The sequence below is a fragment of the Danio rerio genome, chromosome 21, assembly GCF_052040795.2.
Source record: "Danio rerio strain M-AB ecotype USA chromosome 21, GRCz13ab, whole genome shotgun sequence".
NCBI lineage: Eukaryota > Metazoa > Chordata > Actinopteri > Cypriniformes > Danionidae > Danio > Danio rerio.
The window spans coordinates 39,177,559-39,199,292 of record NC_141041.1 but is presented as its reverse complement, the minus strand read 5'-3'; the positions used below and the strand labels follow the sequence as shown (position 1 = coordinate 39,199,292).

Below are 21,734 nucleotides of genomic sequence, written 5' to 3'. Positions count from 1 at the left end.
ATATATATGTTTAATAAAACTGTTTTGTTTAAATGCATCAAAACATATTGTAAATATTCACTGAGAAATGTATAAAAATATTCATTTTCAAAACTATAAGTTTCATCTTCATACATAAGAACAGTTCGTTATAACTTTTAATAATTTTGTGAATTCACTGCAGACGCACCACATCATTTAGAACCACCATTAAAGAGACTTTTGTACAGATTGTTTGAAGCCTCTTTTAGCATCAAAGAGAACATTTTACCCGGAAACTGAGGGCCCTATCATACACCCGGCGCAATAAGGCGCATAACGTGTTTGCCCTGACGTGTTGCTATTTTCAGACTAACGCAGCCTTATTTTTCCTATTATTCGCCACTTTGTTTAAATAGCAAATAAAATAAAATTAAAATAAAAAAATAATAATAAATAAAAATAAAAATCCATTAGTGAAATTTTGTGGACTTATAGGTGTTTGGTCTAGAAAAGAGGTGTGTTAAAGCGCATTATTATTTTGAGGAACTGAAAGTTGAAAGCAGGTTTAAAGTCCAGCGTAGAGCGCGATAGTTAATTTATTCATTCATTCATTTTCTTGTCAGCTTAGTCCCTTTATTAATCCAGGATCACCACAGTGGAATGAACCACCAACTTATCCAGCAAGTTTTTATGCAGCGGATGCCCTTCCAGCCACAACCCATCTATGGGAAACATCTACACAAACACTCATACACTACGGATAATTTAGCCTACCCAAGTCACCTGTACCACTCGTCTTTGGACTGTGGTTGAAAACCAGGCGAACACAAGGAGAACATGCAAACTCTGAAACAGCAGAAATAGCAACTGAGCCGAGGCTCGAACCAGCGACCTTCTTCCTGTGAGGCGACAGCACTACCTACTGCGGCACTGCTTCGCCGCGTTAGATAATTATGTAGGCTAATGGATGTCTGTGCTTACAACACAGTTTCCTTATCAACGAAAGAGAGAAAGAGAAAGTAAAGACCAACTAAAGGAGGCTCGTTCTTTATCCTCATACTGAAGGTGGCATGTTTAACTGGTTTCTCGCTAATGAAGCCTTGAGTTTTCCACTCAAGTCTGCCATGTAAATAGCAAATGCACCATGGCACGACTCAACTGACTCTTAAAGGGAATGGGAGATGAGACTGATTGGTTTATTCTCAAAACACACCCATAATAACTCATTAAGAAAAGAAGCACAACCCTGTTAGACTATGCACCATGGCGCAGACCATATTTATCCATCCTTAAAATAGCAAAAGTGGATTCGGACACAGCCTTAATGCTTTTGCTCTTTAGACTTTGCGCCTAGATCGTTAAAATAGAACCATGAATTTGGCTCTAGTTTTTCCATGAACTTAAATGTAACATTTTTTATTTAGTAATTTTTATGCACCTCAAATAAATTACAGAATGTCTTTAGAAGTCCTACAATACAAATATTTATAATAATTTTGATACTTAAAAGAAAGATGATATTGTTTGTTAAACAGAAATAACATAGCAGTATACCATTTTGATCTGTCCCATCTGCCAATCTGTGATAAAGGCTAGTATCAGATTAGATAATTAAGGTTAGTAGTAGAATATCATACCCCTATTTAAAACCAAGTGACATTATCTCAAAACAATTAATGCATCTGCTCTTGCCTTTGAAACCCGTTCTTGCTCACTGTTGTAAAGAAATGTCCCAAACAGGCAACTGAACAGGTGATCGAGTACCGTGATGAGAAATAGCTCATTGAACTCAAATGCAGAAGGAAACTATGGAAAGAACAAAAGAGAAAGATCTAGTAAAACCTTTAAAGTGATCATATAATAGTGCCATCATACTATATATTTAATTGTATGCATTGTCAGAGTTTTTCCTCACCTGCCGGGTCATTTGCCAGACACAATCTATAAACTGAACAAACAGAGGCGAGCGCTCAGAGTTTGCATGATTCCCATCTCCATGTCCCACACGCTAACAGACGTAAAGACAGAAAGAAAATTTAATCCTGTGACACTGTAGATTTTTTTTTTCATATAAATGCAGGATGATACTGACCGAAGCAAAGCGGTGCCCGAAGCTCAGCCACTCCTTCTCCAACAGCACCTGGAAGCCTTTAAGCGATCGGTAGTGTGCGTCTAGCATGAGCATAGCCAGAGAGGTGAGCTGAGCTGTGCGGTCCCAGCCATCACTGCAGTGGACCACCACTGATGTCTTCCCTGACTCGATTCGGTCGGCAATCCGAACAGCACCAGCTAGCAAGAGCTAAAAAAGAAAATAACTTGAATATTTGTAAGTGTTGTTGATTTGGAAATATTGTATTAGTTAAATTTTGTGGGCTTTTGCTAATTATAATTTTGAAAAATTATACATAATTGTATTATTTTTTTTTGCTATTTATTACTCTCCCTCATGTTGTTTAACCAGAGACCTTTATTCATCGTGAGACTATAAATGAAGACATTTTAGTTTAAATCTGAGAACTTCCTTATCCTCCAAGCAGCAAAGTTGTTCAAAGTCCAGAAAAATACCAAAACATATTCTCAAAACTGAGCACATGCCTTCAGTGGTTCAATCAGAATATGACCAGGTTATGAGAATCCTTTTGTGCACACATACACACAAACACAAATGTATTTAACAGTTTATTCTCGGGCACATAGACATGTGTGTTGAACTGCGCTGTGCTCTTTATGCATGTTGCACTGCAGACATATACATCGGATGCGTCTGTCCTTTCTGAGGAATTTGAGCACTGGCATCCAAGGTACATCAGTGCACTGTGATTATTAACACATTCCCTTTACCAGTGTTTCTCAACCATGTTGCTGGAGGACAACTAGCTGTGCACATTTTCCATATCTCCTTAACCAAACACACCTGATTTCGATCATCAGCTCATTAATAGAGACTGAAAGCAGAACTTCTTAAGTTGAATTTAATACCTTTTAATACCTTCAAAAAAGTAATAATAATACCAGCACGACTTAGAGCTGCAACTGTAGTGGTGTAAATATCTTTCCAAATAGAATTACATATTGCAGATAACATATCCATTTAAGTAAAGCAGAGGGATTAATCAAAATGTCACAATGGGACTTTGTCCATAGATTTTAATTATATATGTCATCAATGTCAATAGCCGCTCTTCTGAGAACAATTCGGTGAAGTTATTGTTGTTTCTCCACTGAGCCTGGAATTACGCAGCACGATTACAAACTGTTCTCGGCCTGAAATGAACCTGTGCTGAACTGTGCCGATAGATTCTGTGTGTTGATGTCGCTGCTCTGTTGCCAAGCTACCACTAGTGTTGCCAAATATAGTGGACTTATTCCAGATTAAAAGCTGTCCAAAACCCACCCAAACACACAAAAAAGAAGAAAAAAAAATCCAAAATATTAGATAATTCTTTTATATATTTAATTTATTTTATATTAAAATTAACTATTAACTATTTAATAATTAATTTATTTTATTTTTATTATAACCGTATTTTTAATGCCCTTAATTTTGGCTAATTTCATTTACTACCTTTCACAACACCACGGACACCCTGGAAAGGCCTGTAATGGGTGTGACAGATAAACGAGACATCCAAAAATTGCAGTGTAGGTGGGCCTCCAAGAACGTGGTTGGGAAACACTGGCCTGTACAGACACTGAGAAGTATGTATGTACAAAATTATTGTTGTAGCTTCATAATATTGTAAGAAAATGGAATTCATACTTTTATTTCTCATTAGTGATATCCTTTATTCATTATTACAAATACAGTTGAAGTCAGAATTATTAGCCCCCTTTTCATTCTTTCCCCCAATTTCTGTTTAATGGAGAGAAGATTATTTTCAACACAATTCCAAACATAATAGTTTTAATAACTCATTTCTAATAACTGATTTATTTTATCTTTGCCATGATGGCAGTAAATAATATATACTAGATATTTTTTTAAGACACTTCAATACTGCTTAAAGTGACATTTAAAGGCTTAACTAGGTTAATTAGGTTTACTGGGCAGGTTAGGGTAATTAAACAAGTTAAGATGGTTTGTTTTGTTAACTATCGAAAAAAATATAGCTTAAAGGGGCTAATAATTTTGACTTTAAAATGTTTTTTAAAAAATTTAAAACTGCTTATATTCTAGCCAAAATAAAACAAAAAATAAGACTTTCTCTAAAAGAAAAAATATTGTCAGACATACTGTGGAAATTTCCTTGCACTGTTAAACATAATTTGGGAAATATTTAAAAAAGAAAAAATATTCAAAGGGGGCTAATAATTCTGACTTTAACTGTATGTTGTGTGTGCTAAAGATATGTTAAACCATTTGCATTACAGTCATTCTTCACTCTATATTGGAAATATTTTGTATGCTCTGCTAAATTATATTTTTAACAAAAACTATTTGGAGTGAGATGTGTTTTGCATACTTATGAAGCATTTTGCAGAAGGAGCTATCTTGGACAAGAAAGGTGCAGCAGAAACAACAAAAATAGAGTGTATCTCTCACTTCTGATTTCCTTAGTAACCATTTATGAAAACATATTAGGGCCTATGGAGGCCTCAAAGCTTGTGCATTTAACTCTTCGGTTCCTCTGTGCAGAAAAAGGGAAGCACAGACGGTGCAGAAAAGCTGACAGGGAGACAACCCGCCTTCTTTGTGATTATAAAATGGGTCTTTAGTCCCAAGGAAGCACATGCAGAGTGCCTCATGTGTTCTCTTGGGTAGCATTGTATAACCAATAGGACATATTTGTGCAACCCAGGGCCCTATTAATTATTCATTTGTGCCTAATAAATTACTACTACTTTTGAAATTGATCTCCGCCTCCTGAGTTTGTATTGAACATGCATGGAATTATAGAGCAATTTTCCAACAATATTCAGTTTGAACCACTAAAGTTGACTAGGAGTTGACATGTGGAGTATGCAGATTTTAATTGCATTACTTAAGTGCAGTACAGACATGTAAACATCTCTATTAAACTATTACCATCGTGTAGGATTTTCAGCGCATTTTGCCACAGGATAATCCGCACGCACGCACGCACACACACATAAACACAACACTGTTTGACACTGTTCTCAGCACCTAATGAGTCCGTGAAGGACCAAAGACAACCACATCATGAAATGCAGAGATTTTTTCCCCTTTCGGCATGCGGTATCAAATTCTATTAAAACAACACTCTTCCAGCAGTTCATACACGCATCCAATATCTCGTTTGTTACAGGGACATGTGCGCAATATTCCTGAATAAAAGTGAAAGTGCCAATCAGCAGTTAAAGTTGAAAAATTTTAAGTGTAACACCCAAAATTACATAAAACTCTGGAGGAATTGTGGAAACTCATGTAAACACCTTATTCATATTATTGTCTTAATTAGATTAAGGCAAAAAATTTGATGCTGATGTCGATGCAAACATTTTCACTGTTTCATAGCATTTTATTCTGGACCATTGTGGTCTATGCAGGGTCATACAGCTCTTGGATTTGATCAAAAATATTTTAATTTGTGTTCCGCAAAGGGTTTGGAACAACATAAGGGTGAGTAATCATTAACAGAATTTTCATTTTTGGGTGAACTAACCCTTTAAGTAAATTACATAATATACCACATTAAATCATTAATTAAGCAACTTAAATGTTAGAAAGACAAAAATTTGAATAGTTCTGCACATTTATCTTAAATGCAAGTATAAATACATAATGAAAAATTATTTTTAAATGAAATATTTGATTAGCATTTTGTATTTGTATTTTATTTTATTTTGAGTTCCCTGAATTGATGCCAATGAATAGACTGATTGGTCATAAGCATGTTTAACACGACTAAGAATTTTACTAAAATTTCATACTCCAATGGGAACCTAGGTTTCTGTATGATGTGATGGAAATTGACAAAAATAAAGACAGCAATTAAAGGGATAGTTCACCCAAAAATGAAAATTGTCATAATTTACTCACCCTTTACTTATTTCTAATCTGGGGTGCGTTTCCAAAAACCATCGTTAGCCAACTAAGGTCCCAAGTTCCGTCGTTACAAACATAGTTCATTGATTTGGCGTTTCCCAAATCCCTCGTTTCAATAAACATTGGCAAACTGCATCGCAAACTTGTACACTTGCAACTACACCTCTGGAGCAGTAGTTAGAAACATAGTTCCAAGGCTGTGTTCTATTCCCAGTTATCCCCCTATGCCACATTCCTTTGAGACATTCTAATATTTAAACTTGGAGTCATCTCTCTCAGGTGTAATTTGCTTTCAAAGTATTTTTACAGTTTAGTTTTAGCGATCTTGATGAACTCTCTGTTGAACAGAATAGATGATATTTTGAAGAAATCTGCAAACCTGCAACTACTGATTTTCATAGTATTTGTGGAGTCAGTGGTTACAGGGTTTCATATTTCTTCAAAATATTGAATATAATATCTTGTTTTGAGTTTTCACCCACAGTCGCAATACAAATAATGCCAGATACTATGCTTGATCCCTCAAAGTATTTTCTTGTTAAAATTATTGGAAAACTCAAAAATATCTTTTGGCAACAAGCTTATGAACTTCTTGTAAATTACTCTGTTTTCTTGATAATTTTTTATTATTATTAAAATTAATAACTTCTTAAATTATAACATGGCCCCAAATGTTGACATTAAGTCACTAATAACTAACTCTTAACATGCTACAGACTCAGCTTGTAGACTTAAACAAACATACTTCTAATATAATGATGACCATTTGATAAAGTATGATTTCAATCATGCTACAAAACTAATATGGTTTACTGACACAATCCAAATTCTCACCCTGACGTATTCTAGCCAGTGAGTGGCATCCACATTTGAGAACCAGTGTTGTTGGTCAATGGCAGGATACACCACCTCCTTGAGTTTCCTTAAGGATTCTCTCATCACATGTATGTTAGGTATTTCCAGAAAGTTCAGCTCCACATTGATGTAAAAACTCTCATTCTCATATCCTCCATCTTTGGCCTATAAAAAAAAAAAAAAGAAGAAGAAGTAAACGCTAAAAAATCTGGTACAGTAGTTGGCTTGTTGAATGACCATGTATTGACCAGCCAGAAAGCAAACACCAGTTTTCAAAACAGCTATGATCCTTGCACACATTTACAACGAAAAATATTGGGATACTAGGTGACAAAAATCAAAGTTAGTCTGCAGATTTTGGTCAGAGCTGAGCAATGTGACAGAAATCCCAAAAGGTTACAAGGACCACAGACTATAGCTGCATCCCAAATGGCACACTTTGCACTTATACACTCATCAGCATAGTTACTATGCTGTTGAAGGTGTAAGTGCATAGTGTGCCATTTGGGATGCAGCTATAGTATGTGGTCCTTGTACACTTTGGAGTTTAGTATATATTTTAAGCACTGACGTTGATGCCATTTTTACTAAGCGGAAATTTAAACCATGTCCCAGATGACGTTTGACGGTTGCCAAATTACTGAAATAAATGACCAAACTACCAATTAATACCTGCCATGAGTGTAACCGCATTTACCATCAAGATGTGGTAAATACTTGTAGGAGAATTTTGCTTTCACAAGCCAAAATACATAAATTAATCCAACACCACCTCCGCCCCTTCAAAGCAGCAACCATAGTGTGCGTAAAGTGTCCAACATTCCACAATTGTTTTTAACGGTTGAATAAGTGCATCATCTGGGTAATTAAAGTGCACTTATAATGAGTAAGTAAAATTATTATTTTAGAATGAACAGTTTTTTTTTTTTTTTTAATAACAGGTAATAATTGCACCAAAACATATTAAAAGGTAATTGAATTATAACAGCGTAACCGAAGTAGCGCTGTGCGCTATTTGTTTAACCCTTTCAGGTTACATGCTGACTGACTGACAGCTGCGTGATGCGTAAGGCAAGCAAACACGACGTATAGCCGTTTCACTTTACTTCAGGGCACATTAATAGCGCTCTGTAGGTCTATTGAAGACATTCATAAATTATCCTATCAAATTTAATAAATGCTGGAGACATACTTGTTATATAAATGCACTAAATCACACTTTAGCAGCGTTTATTTGAGAACGCACAAGAAGATCTGCGCTTGAGCAGCGTATATTTGAGGGGGCGTGCCAGACGTTTTGTGCACGAGCAGAAGAAATCGGCACGCAAGCAAAGAGATTCACATGCTCGTAGGCTATTACATAAATGCGATCTTGACTTATAATACTGCGCTCATGACATTTGTTATTGAAAGAACGCCACAGGTAGTTGGTAGATCTGTGTAAAAAGGCCTGCCGCCACAGCTGGAAAAAAACCCTAGAGGAAACACTGCATAGACATTTCTCTAATTGATAAATAGTTCTTGAATCATCATACATGTTGCTATAATTTCAAATAAAAACATGTTTCAATCAGCGCATTTTAAATTAGGCCCAATCCCAATTCTATTTTAGTATATCATCCCCTTGGCCCTTGAAATCAAGTGTGAAGAGGAAGGGTTTCAAAATTTACCCCTAAGAAATTTAATTTACCCCTAAGAAATTTCTTACCCCTAAGAAATTTCCATTGCAGCACCTGCACACGTCATCATATGTCATCGCGATCTCTTGCTTCATATGAGATCAGACCATAGTGACTGCTGTAGTTATTCCAGTTGGGTTATTTTTTGGCATTTATCTTCAGGAAGTCACTGAGACGTATATCATGTTATCATAACGATCTAATGTGGCAATAAGATTGTAACTGCACAATGTATTTACACCCTGGCCATATTCCTATATGTAAACACACACACACACAAAAAAAACAACATTAACATTATAGCAGACACTTTAAAAAGCTCATTCCCAGCCACTAGACATTTCTGACAGAGTATTCAAGTAGCATCGAGTTGTGGGACTGCTATAAAGGAGTTATTATGTAAGGTATCATAGATAGCAAAATTGGGACACCCCAACCCCTTAAGTACACGCGCAAAACGAGGGGTAGGAATCGCAGACAACTTCGTCTAAACTACAATTCACAGCCAAAAACACGTAGTATATCTTTTGTTATTAACTACATAATGAGAAAGAAGCCTTTGATGGGGTAGAACATGTACATGTTTGCTCACCTGGGTTTAAAGGGAATTAGCCATTTCCCCTCAACGTTGATAATAAACTAATTTCTTTCTGTATGAAACGTCAAACAGACACGGTTGCTCCTGAGTCCTGTCAAACCTCCACTAGTTTTTCCTCCATTTCGTGGGTCCAAATAAACCGAAAAAAGAGCGCTTTTAACTTCTCCCCCAGCCTCCCGCTGGCCTGCAGCAGGTATACACACACGCACACACAAGTGAATGCTGCTCTCTCATTGGCTGTAGGCGATGGCTGATGTTATTTTCAGTCAAAACTCAATTCACACGGCATGATTTGAATCGCCGACAGCTCCAGATATTTAGCATGCCAAATATCTCACAGGCATCGGCGACTCATCTGCGATTCTCTCAGATGGCGTCTTTGATAGTTCATACTGTGTGATTGTCACTCACGTGCACGAGCAGCAATTTGCCTGTGATTTCAGGCATTTGTCGGCGATTTCTCAAAATCTGTCGGCGAGTCAAAATCGGGGCTAAAATCACGCAGTCTGAAATAGGCATAAAACCCCGGTGAGATCATATGATTTTTATTGTCGGTTACGAAAGTCACTATGTCAGTTTATGCGATTTTGTCTTGATAAAATCTTGACTTTGTGGGTAACAAATGTGCCAGACTACACGTTCCTTCACAATCAGTCATCCCATAATTTCTACGATGGGCGTTATTACCCAAAGCAGTCATAAGTGAAGCTATAACAATATTTGGTCCCACTTTATATTAAGTGGCCTTAACTAATATGTACTTACACAGGAACTAATAGTTTGTTACAATGTACTTATTGTGTAAATACATGTATTTACATTGTACTTATGCTTGATTAAATACATGTATGTAATTACATCTTTAATTAACTTTTGTATTTACATTTGTAAATACACTGTTGACCATCCCTTACACCTTAACCCACCCTTAAACCAACCCATACCACCAAACCTGTCCATAACCCAACCTCTATCCCAACTCAAAAGCACCACAAGTGTTCTCAAATACATTATAAACACTGTAAGTACATTGTATTTATTTTTTGATGTAAGTACATTGTAGTTAAGGACAGTTAATATAAAGTGGGACCCAATATTTTGTATTTTATTAATTTTATGAGATTTTTTTTAATCTTATGTCAATCTCAATATACACTCATACTTGCTGAAAACTAAGCTACATTACTTAAGGGTATTCGAAAAAATATGTAATGTAATGTAATGTAATGTGTATTTATATAGCGCATTTACTGTGTATGGCCATACACCCAAAGCGCTTCACAACCATGAGGGGGGTCTCTCCACACCACCACCAGTGTGCAGCATCCAGTTGGATGATGCGACGGCAGCCACAGGATAACGGTGCCAGTGCGCTCACCGCACACCAGCTATTGGTGGAGTGGAGAAAAAGTGATAGAGCCAATTTGGTGGAAGGGGATGATTGGGAGGCCATGATCGTAAGGGCCGATAGAGGGACTTTGGTCAGGAAACCGGGGTTACACCCCTGCTCTTTCACGAGAAGTGCCATGGGATTTTTAATGACCACAGAGAGTCAGGACCTCTGTTTAACGTCTCATCCGAAAGACGGCACCCACTGACAGTTTTGTGTCCCCTTCTAAGGTGCACATCTAAGGTGACATGCTTCAAAACTAGTCCGCTATACAAGAACCATAGCACAAAATGATATGTTTTTTTATAATCTAATAAAATTTTAGTGAAAGTTTAAGTGAAACTAATTTTATACTTTACATTTTTTCAGTTGTCATTTTTAATGACAAAATCATCCTGCCAGTGAGTTTCAATTTAATTAGTTTAATTAAGTAATTTTAATAAGCAAGACAGGCTTACAATGTATTAGCAGCACTGATTATGTTCCCAGATTACCTCAGAGGAGCAAACTCGGTTAAGGTTGTGAGAACTCGGAAACTCACTGTGAGAATGGAGATGTCTGCATATTTGTGCCAGTCTGTCAAATATAATTGCTTAAAACACTTTAATATTTTAGAGAAAGTAGTTAAAGTTTGCATAACCAATGATTGATCTTTTCCACCCGAGACTCACCCATAAGTAGCCTTAATATGCAGCCTATTTTTGGATTGCCTGACCCACAGTTCAGCGACAGCACCCGTGGATATAACTGAGATATTACATGCTCCTATTGTTCAGTGTCACCCATGTGACGGAACTCTTTGTAAAGATTGGGGAAAAAATTAAACATGCTAGACTTTCTGTCATGAGGCGTAGCACACATGGTATTGGTTGTCTTCAACTATGCCACATTAGACTAAAAGAAACAATTGAATCTTGTGTCACGACGCCCATTTGTTGATTATGAATCCCTTACGGCAAAGAAATCATGCCAAAATCAATAACAGGGCTTTATATGGGTTTATATTTCTTTAGTTCTTACTTTGTTGGTGTCAGCCACAGTACTTTGGCGAGCATCAAAAATGCAGAGCTTGTGAGATTGAGCATTGGCATCAAGTATTGTTTGCAGGTACCGTTCATCCTCCCTACATCGGCGGTCTGATGGACCCACCTGTGGCTGACCACAACGCACAATAGCGGCCTGACTCTCAGGATGAATCCAGGAAAGCACCTAAGGGAAAACCATAACATTTAAGACCTTAGTAATAGAACAAATTCATATTTTAGACTGCTTAATTCACAGTCTAATGTTAATTCACTGCTTAATTCACTATGGAAGGCCATTCCCGCCACTAAATAAATAAATTAAAAAGAAATGCAATGTAAAAATATATATATATAAAGTCAGAATTCCGAATTATAACATCACAATCCTGAACAATAAAGTCAGAATTCCGAGTTAAGTCAGAATTCTGAGTCATAAAGTCTCAATTCTGAGTTATAGTCACAATTCTGTGTTATAAAGTTGCAATTCTAAGTTATAAAGTCAAAATTCCAAGTTAAAAAGTCGGAATTGCAAGATTTAAAGCCAGAATTCCAAGTTGTTAAGTCAGAATTCCGAGTTTTAAAGTCAGAAGTCCGAGTTATAAAGTCATAATTCTGAGTTATTAAGTCGAAGAATTGCGAGTTATTAAGTCAGAATTGATAACAAGCAGATCACAAGACTTAACATAACTTTCAATTATGAAAATGAGAACTCTTGCTTTAATAAAATAAGTTTAAGACTAATTCAGTTAAATGAAAATGTTTAAATATTTACAGATATTGTTTCAATTGGTCAAAGAACATTTGCAATGGAGACTAAATTGTAAAGCCAAATTAATGCATTATTATCTTACAGGGAAACGGCGTTTGGCCCTAAAAGCTGCAACTCTCTTCAGTTCATCCTCTGTGACGTTTGAAGGCAGGACCAGCAGAGCAGGATACGTTTCACACACCTCATAACCACTGTTAACTTTACTGATGATCCAGCTCTCGTTCGGAAGACCCTGTCATCGTCCACAACATTGATGAAAGTAGATCAGAGCAATATACCCCAATAATTACCCATTCTGATACACATTCTTTTGAAATTAAGCAGCCAGTGTTGGGGAAAGTTATTTTAGAAAATAATGCATTACAATAGTGAGCTACTCCTCAAAAGTTACTTTTGCATGACTTTTTTTCTGATCTGACAGAGGCTTGATCTCTTTCAGAACTTGCAGGATTTTTTTGTAAATAGAGGAGCTCTGCAATTAACAACATACTGTATAACCTTCAATTGCCTTTAAAAAAAAAACATTAAAAAAATTAATGTAGGATAATGTTATCTTCAAACAACTTCCTGACCTCTGAGCTATACATGACGTATAAACAGATCAATAAGAGTTTAAAGCAGGGCTATTCTATTCAATTGACAGCAAGTGGGCCGAACCCGGCCCCCGAAGCAATGTTTCCGGCCCTCTAAATAGTGTCACCGTGACACACGGTCGCCATGAATATGAAGTGACATGCGTCTGTTTTACAATCTACATTGTAAAAGCGATATAGAAATAAAGATTCATTGAATTGTTCATTACAGCAAGAGCTGAAGTTAAAGGCTGCGCAGAGTGCGAGTCACCTGACATTAAGCGAGTGGCGTGAGCAGCCGGAAACATTTGGATATGTTTGTAGAAAAGGTCTTTTGTACAATGCACTGATATCATTAATAGGGATGCAATGATTAGCTGTTTCACTTTAATTCCTTATGGTTATACATTCATTCATTCATTCATTTTCATTTTTGGATTAGTCCCTTATCCACCACATGCTTTACGCAGCGGATGCTCTTCCAGCTGCAATCTATCACTGGGAAACATCCATACACACTCATTTACACACATGCACTAAGGACAATTTAGCCTACCCATTTCACCAGTACTGCATGTCTTTGGACTGTGGAGGAAACCAGAGCTCTCGGAGGAAACCCATGTGAACACAAGGCGAACCTGCAAACTTCACACAGAAATGCCAACTTACCCAGCCGAGGTTCGAACCAGTGACCTTCTTGATGTGAGGCGAATATGTTACCCACTGCACCACCGTGCAGCCTTCATTACGGTTAATTAACCGAAAAGGCTTTTTAACGTCGCATTTCTGATGCACAGAACAAAACTGCTGCAACTAAACAAAGTTATGCGAACTGTGTGCAAGTTTAAAGTTCAGAGCTTACACTGAGGCTAATACGCATGCACATTGGATTAACTATAGCAGCAAGCCGTTCACATATTGCGTCTTTTCAGCACACAATTTCATTATTTCCAATGGAGACGTGCGCATATTGGGAGCGGTGCGCATGCGACATGAAAGCGGACCGAAGCACTCGCACCCTCCAGGCGCACATAGTAGAAATTCTCAAGCTGTAGTGGTAAGAGTTGTGCGTGGCTTTCAGTGCAATGTAAACACAAGATACGTTAAATTCTTTACTCAAATTATTTATTAAATTTGTTAAAATAATTATGTGTGTTTAAACGCAGATAATAACAACAGTTCGTTTACATTTTTAGATAATATATAGCTTAAATTAACAATAAACAAATACAATATTTTATTTTTTTATTTATTGTTCTAACATTTATTTTCATTGTAATATTGTCACTCTTGTTTAAATCAAAAACTTTCTTATTTATTTAAAAGTCCAAAGAGAGAAATGGATATTGTTCGTTTTTGATTACTATTTTGTGCTGTATTTGGTTACTGAGCAGCAATATACAACAATTTAAAGTATAAGCACTCTTCTTGTGATTTTCTAAACTAGTAGTTTTTTTAATTTAATAAATGCATAATAACCATGAAACCATGATTATTCTTCAGACTATAATCAAACAACTAAAATTTATAATTGTTGCATCCCTTATTGCAGTTCAAAATATAACATATAAATGTGTTTGAATGTAGAAGAAGCCGACTTAAGCAATACACTGTTTTTGTTGAATATGTTTGTTCAAAAAAAGCCACATTGTACAATGCAGTGATGTTATGTAGTTTCAAAGTACAACATATTAACATTTTTAAGGTGTCTTGGGTGTCTTAATGAGCAAAAATACAGCATATGGGCTCTTACATTGCTTTTCTGTCATCTCTAATAAAAATTGAAAGTAAAATTACTGTCCATTCAGATAATCCTCTTTTCCTGGTCTTCCATGTGTTCAAAATAATGAGAATATTTCCATTGCAGAAATGTTCCTTTCTGTCTGTTCCTGCATTCTCTTATTGAGTGCAGGATTCAATGAGACTATGTTAATTTTAATTCAGCAATTTATTTTTAAAAAGAAAATTAACTAAACTAAAAAGTAACTCGCATTACATTATTTAAAAAGTAACTCAAATTTTTAAAAGTAATGCTTTACTTTCTAGTCACTTCTGTTGGTTTAAAACTAGATTAAAGACACATCTCTTTGCATTAGCATACACATAAAACACAAATGCTTTTAAAAAATCCAAATCCTCTAAAGGATTGTTAGTCTGCATTATTTAGGGCAACCTGAGCTGGGAACACTTCCCAAAAGACATTATAATTTGAACGGTATCTGCGTTTATGTTAGTCTTTTTTATTATTCCCAAGGTTGGACCAGGTCGTATCCTGAGCAGCGGCTGTGGTGATCATGGAGGAATGAGGAGCATGAGACTGATTCCCAGTGACAGACGAGTCTTCGCATTGATCCTAAAGAGCCAGCCTGTACACTCTCCGGTGACCTCTCCCACCTGCAGCTTCTCCACGATGGACATCCAGCTTTCTGCAGCCTCCTGCGCTTTCGCCTAGACTGCAGCTCTACACAAGAAGTTTGGCCAGGAGAGAAATGGTTGTGCCTAGCTGAGCCTGGTTTCTCTCGAGGTAATTTTTTCCTTCACTTTCACCAACTGGTGAACTTTGTTCCTTGCCACTTGCATGGTTCGGGACTTGTGGAGCTGCGCATCGATGGATATGCTCTTCAGTGTTTGGACTTTTTTGGAAAATTAAACCACACTGAACTGACCTAAAACTGGACTGACACTGTTTTAATTTACTATAATGTTCTATGTTAAGCTGTTTTGACACAATCTACATTTTAAAAGCGCTATAGAAATAAAGATGAATTGAATTGAACTTAAAAAGTAATATTATTACGGCACTCGCGTTACGTGTAATGCATTACCCCCAACACTGGGCATGACAGTTGTTACCTGTCTCTTGTACTCAGCAACTGGGTCGTAGATTTTCCATCCATCCTCTGGAAATGTCTCTCTGTACTTAAAGGCAAAGAGAGGCTGAAGGAATATAGGGAGTCTGTATCATTAAACATACTAAAAGCCTGAAGCTAGTGTATGAAACATTGGTATGTTACGTTTGTTACTTGCAGATATTTTCAAAATGTCATACCAAGTTGTGGGAAAGCGGGAACGCATACTTTGACAATATTTTAAACATTTCCAAATTGCTTTGTCCCTCCTTCTTGTATGCAAACCGTGGGGTTCTCAAGTCCTGTGGAAGAAAAAAAAAGTTCATATTTAAAAGTGTGTGAAGGAGACTAAATGAAGTCATTGAAGAATGGAAAAGTTGTTCTTTGCCTTGCAGACTATCTCAAGTCCTTGAGTGTCATCCCCGTGACTCTGAACCGCGATAGACTCCAGTCTGCTTACGGCTCCAAGATTAACATCCAGTACAAATGGAGAATCCTATCTCAAACACAGAAAACAACATTAACAGCTGCAGTAACCAAACAATCTGTTCTAAATAGAATTAGAAAAACACCAAGGAATTAAAGCACTAATTCAATCAGTGGTGTAAAGTAAAATTATATATATATATATACACACACACACACACACAGACACACAAAATTTATTTTTGGACGATATATTGCATCAAAATATACTGCGATAAATGATATGTGTCATTTTAAGAATCCAGCCATCATTATATAATGCCAGAATGACAATATAATATCATCTCAATGAAAGTACACTCTTCCAAAAAACATATCATATTTTATTCTTAAAACTATTTCATTTATTTATAGTAGCTTTAACAATTGAACAATTGCGCATTGGAATCAGAATGTGAAAACGCTTATCCTAAATAAATACTAATAAAAGTGCATGGTAAAAAAGTAACAGAGGCTGCGATAACTGGTACCAGATCTATTTTCAGTTGTCAAACACCCAGATGAAAATATATTAGTCATTTATAGTAAATACTACTGTATTTTTCAACCATATGGACACTAACATATTCAATAGTAATAGAGATGTTAGCTAAAATGCTGCTAGAATAGTTTATGTATGGGCTATAAATTTAGCATCACCAAAAAAGATTGAGGTCATGTCAATTTGTTGTGCGATAAGATGATATATTGATTATTGTGACAGGTCTACTCAAAGATTACATCTTTCAAAAACATTTAGATCTTTTTTTTTTGTCCTGGAGTGTATATTTAAAGGAGGATCATTGAAAGTTTCAAATGGTTCAATCTATTTACTAAAAAAACTGTTACTTATGACAACTTTGCAGCATGTTCAAGCTATATAAATTTTAGACTTAGACACTAACGTGAGGGGAAACAATATTTAGTTTATGTTTCCTATAGTTTGGTTTGTTGGTGCTAGAAGCTGTAAATAAGAAAATAAGCATTTTTACCCCAGAAGAGAGTTTTAGAAGAGAGTTTACCCTTGTTAGACTCTTAAAGTAGAGCTTGAAGTCAGTGATGGTTAAAGTGCCCCTTATGACCCCAGAGAATGGACAGATGTACATGACGTCTTTGACTGTGAAGAAAAATTATTATTTATTTATTATTATTATTTTTTAAATCACAACAAACAAGGGTTATTTACCACCAAAAGTGTGAGTTGGCATGGAAGACCAACTCTAGCCACCTAAAAATAAAATAATTTTATGATGGTTCTTTAATGAGACAACTTGTTTTAAAATTTGTTACCAATAGCTTTGATCGTTTCTCCAGGAATACGCGGAGCCTCTTCCATCTGAGCCTGCTTATTTCCTTCTCTGAGAGCCTGTCGCACATTGAAATACAAATACTTTTATATGACTACATGCACATCCTTTTGAGTATTATATCCTTTCCAATACTTTAAAGAGAAATTCAGAAAATGTGCAATATCACAAACTCACATTTTCAGAATGATAATTTAAATGATCCAAAATTAAGATTAATAACGACATTTACGAGGTGTCTTGAATGTTTGCTTATTTGCTTTTGTCATTATGTTAATTAATTAGGCATGACATTACCTGTGTGTAACCAGACTTCTTACTCATGCCCTGTTTACTGGCATAAATCCATAAATTAAGGTTTTTTTTAGCATATTACAGGCTTTTGGATGTAACCCCTTGTTTGGTACTGTTTGTAATTTGTTTACATTTACTGGTTTTCAAATGTTAAAGATGCAGTAGGTGGTGGTCTTTTTTGTGCTGGTTGAAAGTCTCTTCACATTCCAATAGTAATGATTAAAAGTAAATTATATGAATGTATTTATATGTATTTTTATATTCTCCATAAGGCATTAAATTAAAAAAATGTTCATCCAATTTAATATTGGATGAACCGGACTGACAAATAACTCAATTACGACAGGTATTTCAAGCTGTCTGTAAACAAATTTTAATTTTAATTTTTGCGCAGCCTTTAAGCAGACAGATATATTACTTGCACCCACACGTGAAGCATGGATCTACCACCGACAGAGAGGCGGCATCCTGCAAACTCTGCATTAACCGGAACTTCTTTCTGAAAGACCAATATGGCCTTTTGTTCATGAGCTTCTGCCCTCTTTGTAAACCCTGAATTAATATCGGAAGTACTTTTGCAGGCTGGAGGGGATTGACGTTATGCAGTTCAAAACAACTAACTGAAGAATAACACCACAGTAGTATTTCTTTTAGACAGGTGTGTTTTAAAACTATTTTAGCCACGCAAAGCAGCAAAAGATTGGCTATTTTCAAGTTCATTGAGTATCTTTTACAGCATCAATACTAGTCGGTTAAAAAGACCTGAGAATTCACTGAGATGTTCAAGTGTAAAAGGAGCTGAAAACAAGCGATGTACGAGGATCAGCAAGCACAACTGAAAATGAAAAGTCACTTGTTGTCTTGGTAACCTACAGTAAGTGTAAAGCAAAAATATGACTGTTTTTAGCACTCCTTATTTCGGATCTAATTTTTATTTATTTTATTAACAAAGCATAAGTAAATGCTTTTCCGCCTAACCAGCTTTACTGAGGTAAAGATTAATTTATATTCAAACATTTGTTCAATTTTAAACAGTGACAGCCTGTAATACAGTTTTGGGAAATATAATCTTACACCCGCTGGCCTGTCAACAACTAAACAACTAAACAACTTCATAAACTATGTGTCTCCATAAAGTTTTCTAACTGGTGAATGACATTATCTAGTGTTATATCTAAATGGTGCGCGTTCGCGTGTTCATCACTTAAGGAGGCGTGGCTTTGGACAACAGGGGTGGGTCGTAAAATTTCTAAGCTATTATGCTAATGCTAGCATTCTGGCAGATCACCTACTGCACCTTTAAGCATTTAAAACTAAAATATGTGCATACTTGTGGTGAGTCCTTACAGGTAGTAATTCTTATACTGTACAAACTGTATACCCCTTTACCCTAACCTAAACACTACCACTATTTTTTTTTACATTTCCAAAATTCTTCATTCTAAATTATTTGCAATATGTTATTCTCATAGGAACCAATTTGTCACCACAAAGTAAAACAGATTTTAGCAATACACACATACACACACTCAAATGGAACTGTGGTTTAGTGTAGGAGAGATATAAAATATGCTTATGTGGTTTCCAAAGCCACCACACCCAAAGTAAAAAAAAAAAAAAAAAGAAATCTCTCCCTAAAGCAAACACTCAGCTCAAAGTTTGAGGCTGTAAATTAAACGCAGATGACACTTGTGTAATTTAGAATTACAGCACTGGAAAAATCTCTCACTATACAAAAAGTGATGATGATGCAAACTTTTGATGATGCAAATTGCATTCCATATAGATAAATTTAGTATGCAACCAAAAGACCCCATGCAAGAACCAATAATCAAAGTTTGGCCATGAAATTTCAGTGTTTGTGAGTACACTGTTGACAAAGAGCAGTAGGGTGTTCAATGGGATAAGATCCCATGGATCTGTTCCACCCACAGTGACAGAAATGCCTGGCAGCTTCATGAACATAGAGGTTGTCATTCTTTTACACTCCAGCTGCTAAACAATGACGGCACTGTGGAATTCAACAGGCTTGACCTTCATAAAGACAAAAGATCTATGGAGATCTGTTTTAGCATTATGCTAATTAAAGGTCTGAGAAAATGGCACAGGGTGGTGATACTTCATAATTCCACATGAGTCGTACATCTGTATTTCTCTTCCACACATTCCAGTGATCTACAGTATATATATATATACATACAAATCATGCTTTTTGACAGTCTCTGCAGCAGAGAAATAATAACAAATACAATCAGACCAAAAACAAGAACAACAATTTATAAGTGCTGTGACAAGTCCTAGTTAATCTAATACAGGGATGCTCAAACTCCGTTCTTCATACCTTGCTTAAATGATCTTAGAGGATTTATAAGAACCTAGATCTTTTATTTTTGATAACTGATTTCTGGCTAATTTGGTTCTTCAAAAAAGTTCGCGAATCAGCTTAAAATGTCTGGATGAATTGATCTGAGATCGATGCGCGTGTTGTGAAGGACAGATCTATCGAACCTCGAAATCATGATCAGCAATCCTTTCCTTTATTGATCACTGTTATAATAACCGTCAAAACACGTGCATGACTGCATAAAGTATTATTCCTGTAAAAAAACAAAACAAAAAAAAAACAGTCAAATATTGTACATGTCTAATGAATATTCATTCATTCATTTTTATTTTAACTTGGTCCTTTTATTAATTTAAGGTTGCCACAGCTGAATGAACAGCCAACTTATCTAGCATATGTTATACGCAGCGGATACCCTTCCGGCCACAACCCATCTCTGGGAAACATCCATACACAATCATAAACTACGGACAATTTAGCTTACCCAATTCACCAGTCGCGCATGTCACCCAAGTGAACGCAGGGAGAACATGCAAACTCCACAAAGAAACGCCAACTGACCCAGCCAAGGCTCGAACCAGCAACCTTCTTGCTGTGAGGCGACAGCACTACCTACCGCCCCATCGATATATATATATATATATATATATATATATATATATATATATATATATATATATATATATAATTTTTTTAACTATTTACTATTTTCCCAAGTGTATATAACTACTACTGTAAGAAAATATCAGCATTCAGTTCATACTTTCAATATCTCCTTTGCTTGTAAAGACCCGATCTAATCCTATTTATATGAAATCAACCTGCTTCCCCGCAGGTTTGAGCTACCAGATCTGTTGCTATTACAACAACTCTCGGATGAGTTTTGCAGAACGAAACAATCCTGTCAAATCGCCAACAACCAAATCAAGTTAATTGATTAATCCACGTACGAAGAACGGACCCCTGGAAGGCCGGTGTCCTACATATTTTAGTTCCAACCCCGATTAAATACACCTGAACCAGCTATTCATGATCTTTTTGGGTATGCTAGAAACTTCCAGTCAGGTGAGTTGAAGGACACTGGAGGTAAACTATGCAGGATACCAGCCCCCAGAACAGAGTTTGGGCACCCCTGATCTAATACATTATCCACATAAAAGTGTTTACAAAATATGTAATGTCTTTGCAGTACATTCAATTCTTATAATTTGTGAAAATCTATAAATGACAGACAGATTAATAGACAATTGGACAGTAGGACTGGGCGATTAATCGAAAAGTAATTGAAATTGACTCTGAGAACCTACAATCTATCAAATTTTTCCAGGTCAATTTTTTCGATTACTTTCTATACCGTGTGTGGAATCACATGACCCCATTCTGGTTTATTGTTCTGTATCAAGCGCACGTGTACGGTCCAGCTCAGAATTCGCGCTCTCACATTGGTGTGCATCAGCGGCGAGCACTCTCACAAAATGCAATCACATGTTGTGAATGATTTAAAATTCTGCAGCCACGTCTGTTCTTTGGTCAAGTAGGATGATGGACCTATTATTGAGCCCTACTTTGCACTACATTGACGATGATTGAAAGCTGCTCCAGAGATACCTTGAGACGCC

At 36.2% G+C, this 21,734-nt stretch overlaps 1 protein-coding gene across 5 annotated transcripts in view; it reads right to left on the bottom strand.

The window, feature by feature from the left end:
* The window catches only part of mtmr1b (myotubularin related protein 1b), a 29,312-nt gene that overhangs the window by 2,082 nt on the left and 5,496 nt on the right, over positions 1–21,734 (bottom strand). For 2 of the 5 annotated variants that reach the window (XM_087299654.1, XM_087299655.1), the window contains 11 exons: positions 17,461–17,536; positions 17,163–17,287; positions 16,094–16,201; positions 15,906–16,007; positions 15,710–15,793; positions 12,367–12,516; positions 11,511–11,699; positions 6,803–6,988; positions 2,054–2,260; positions 1,877–1,969; positions 1,654–1,767 (listed from right to left, as the gene is read on the bottom strand). In XM_087299654.1, the coding sequence (XP_087155780.1) occupies positions 1,654–1,767; positions 1,877–1,969; positions 2,054–2,260; positions 6,803–6,988; positions 11,511–11,699; positions 12,367–12,516; positions 15,710–15,793; positions 15,906–16,007; positions 16,094–16,201; positions 17,163–17,287; positions 17,461–17,536 (1,434 nt within the window). 5 annotated transcript variants of the gene reach the window in all.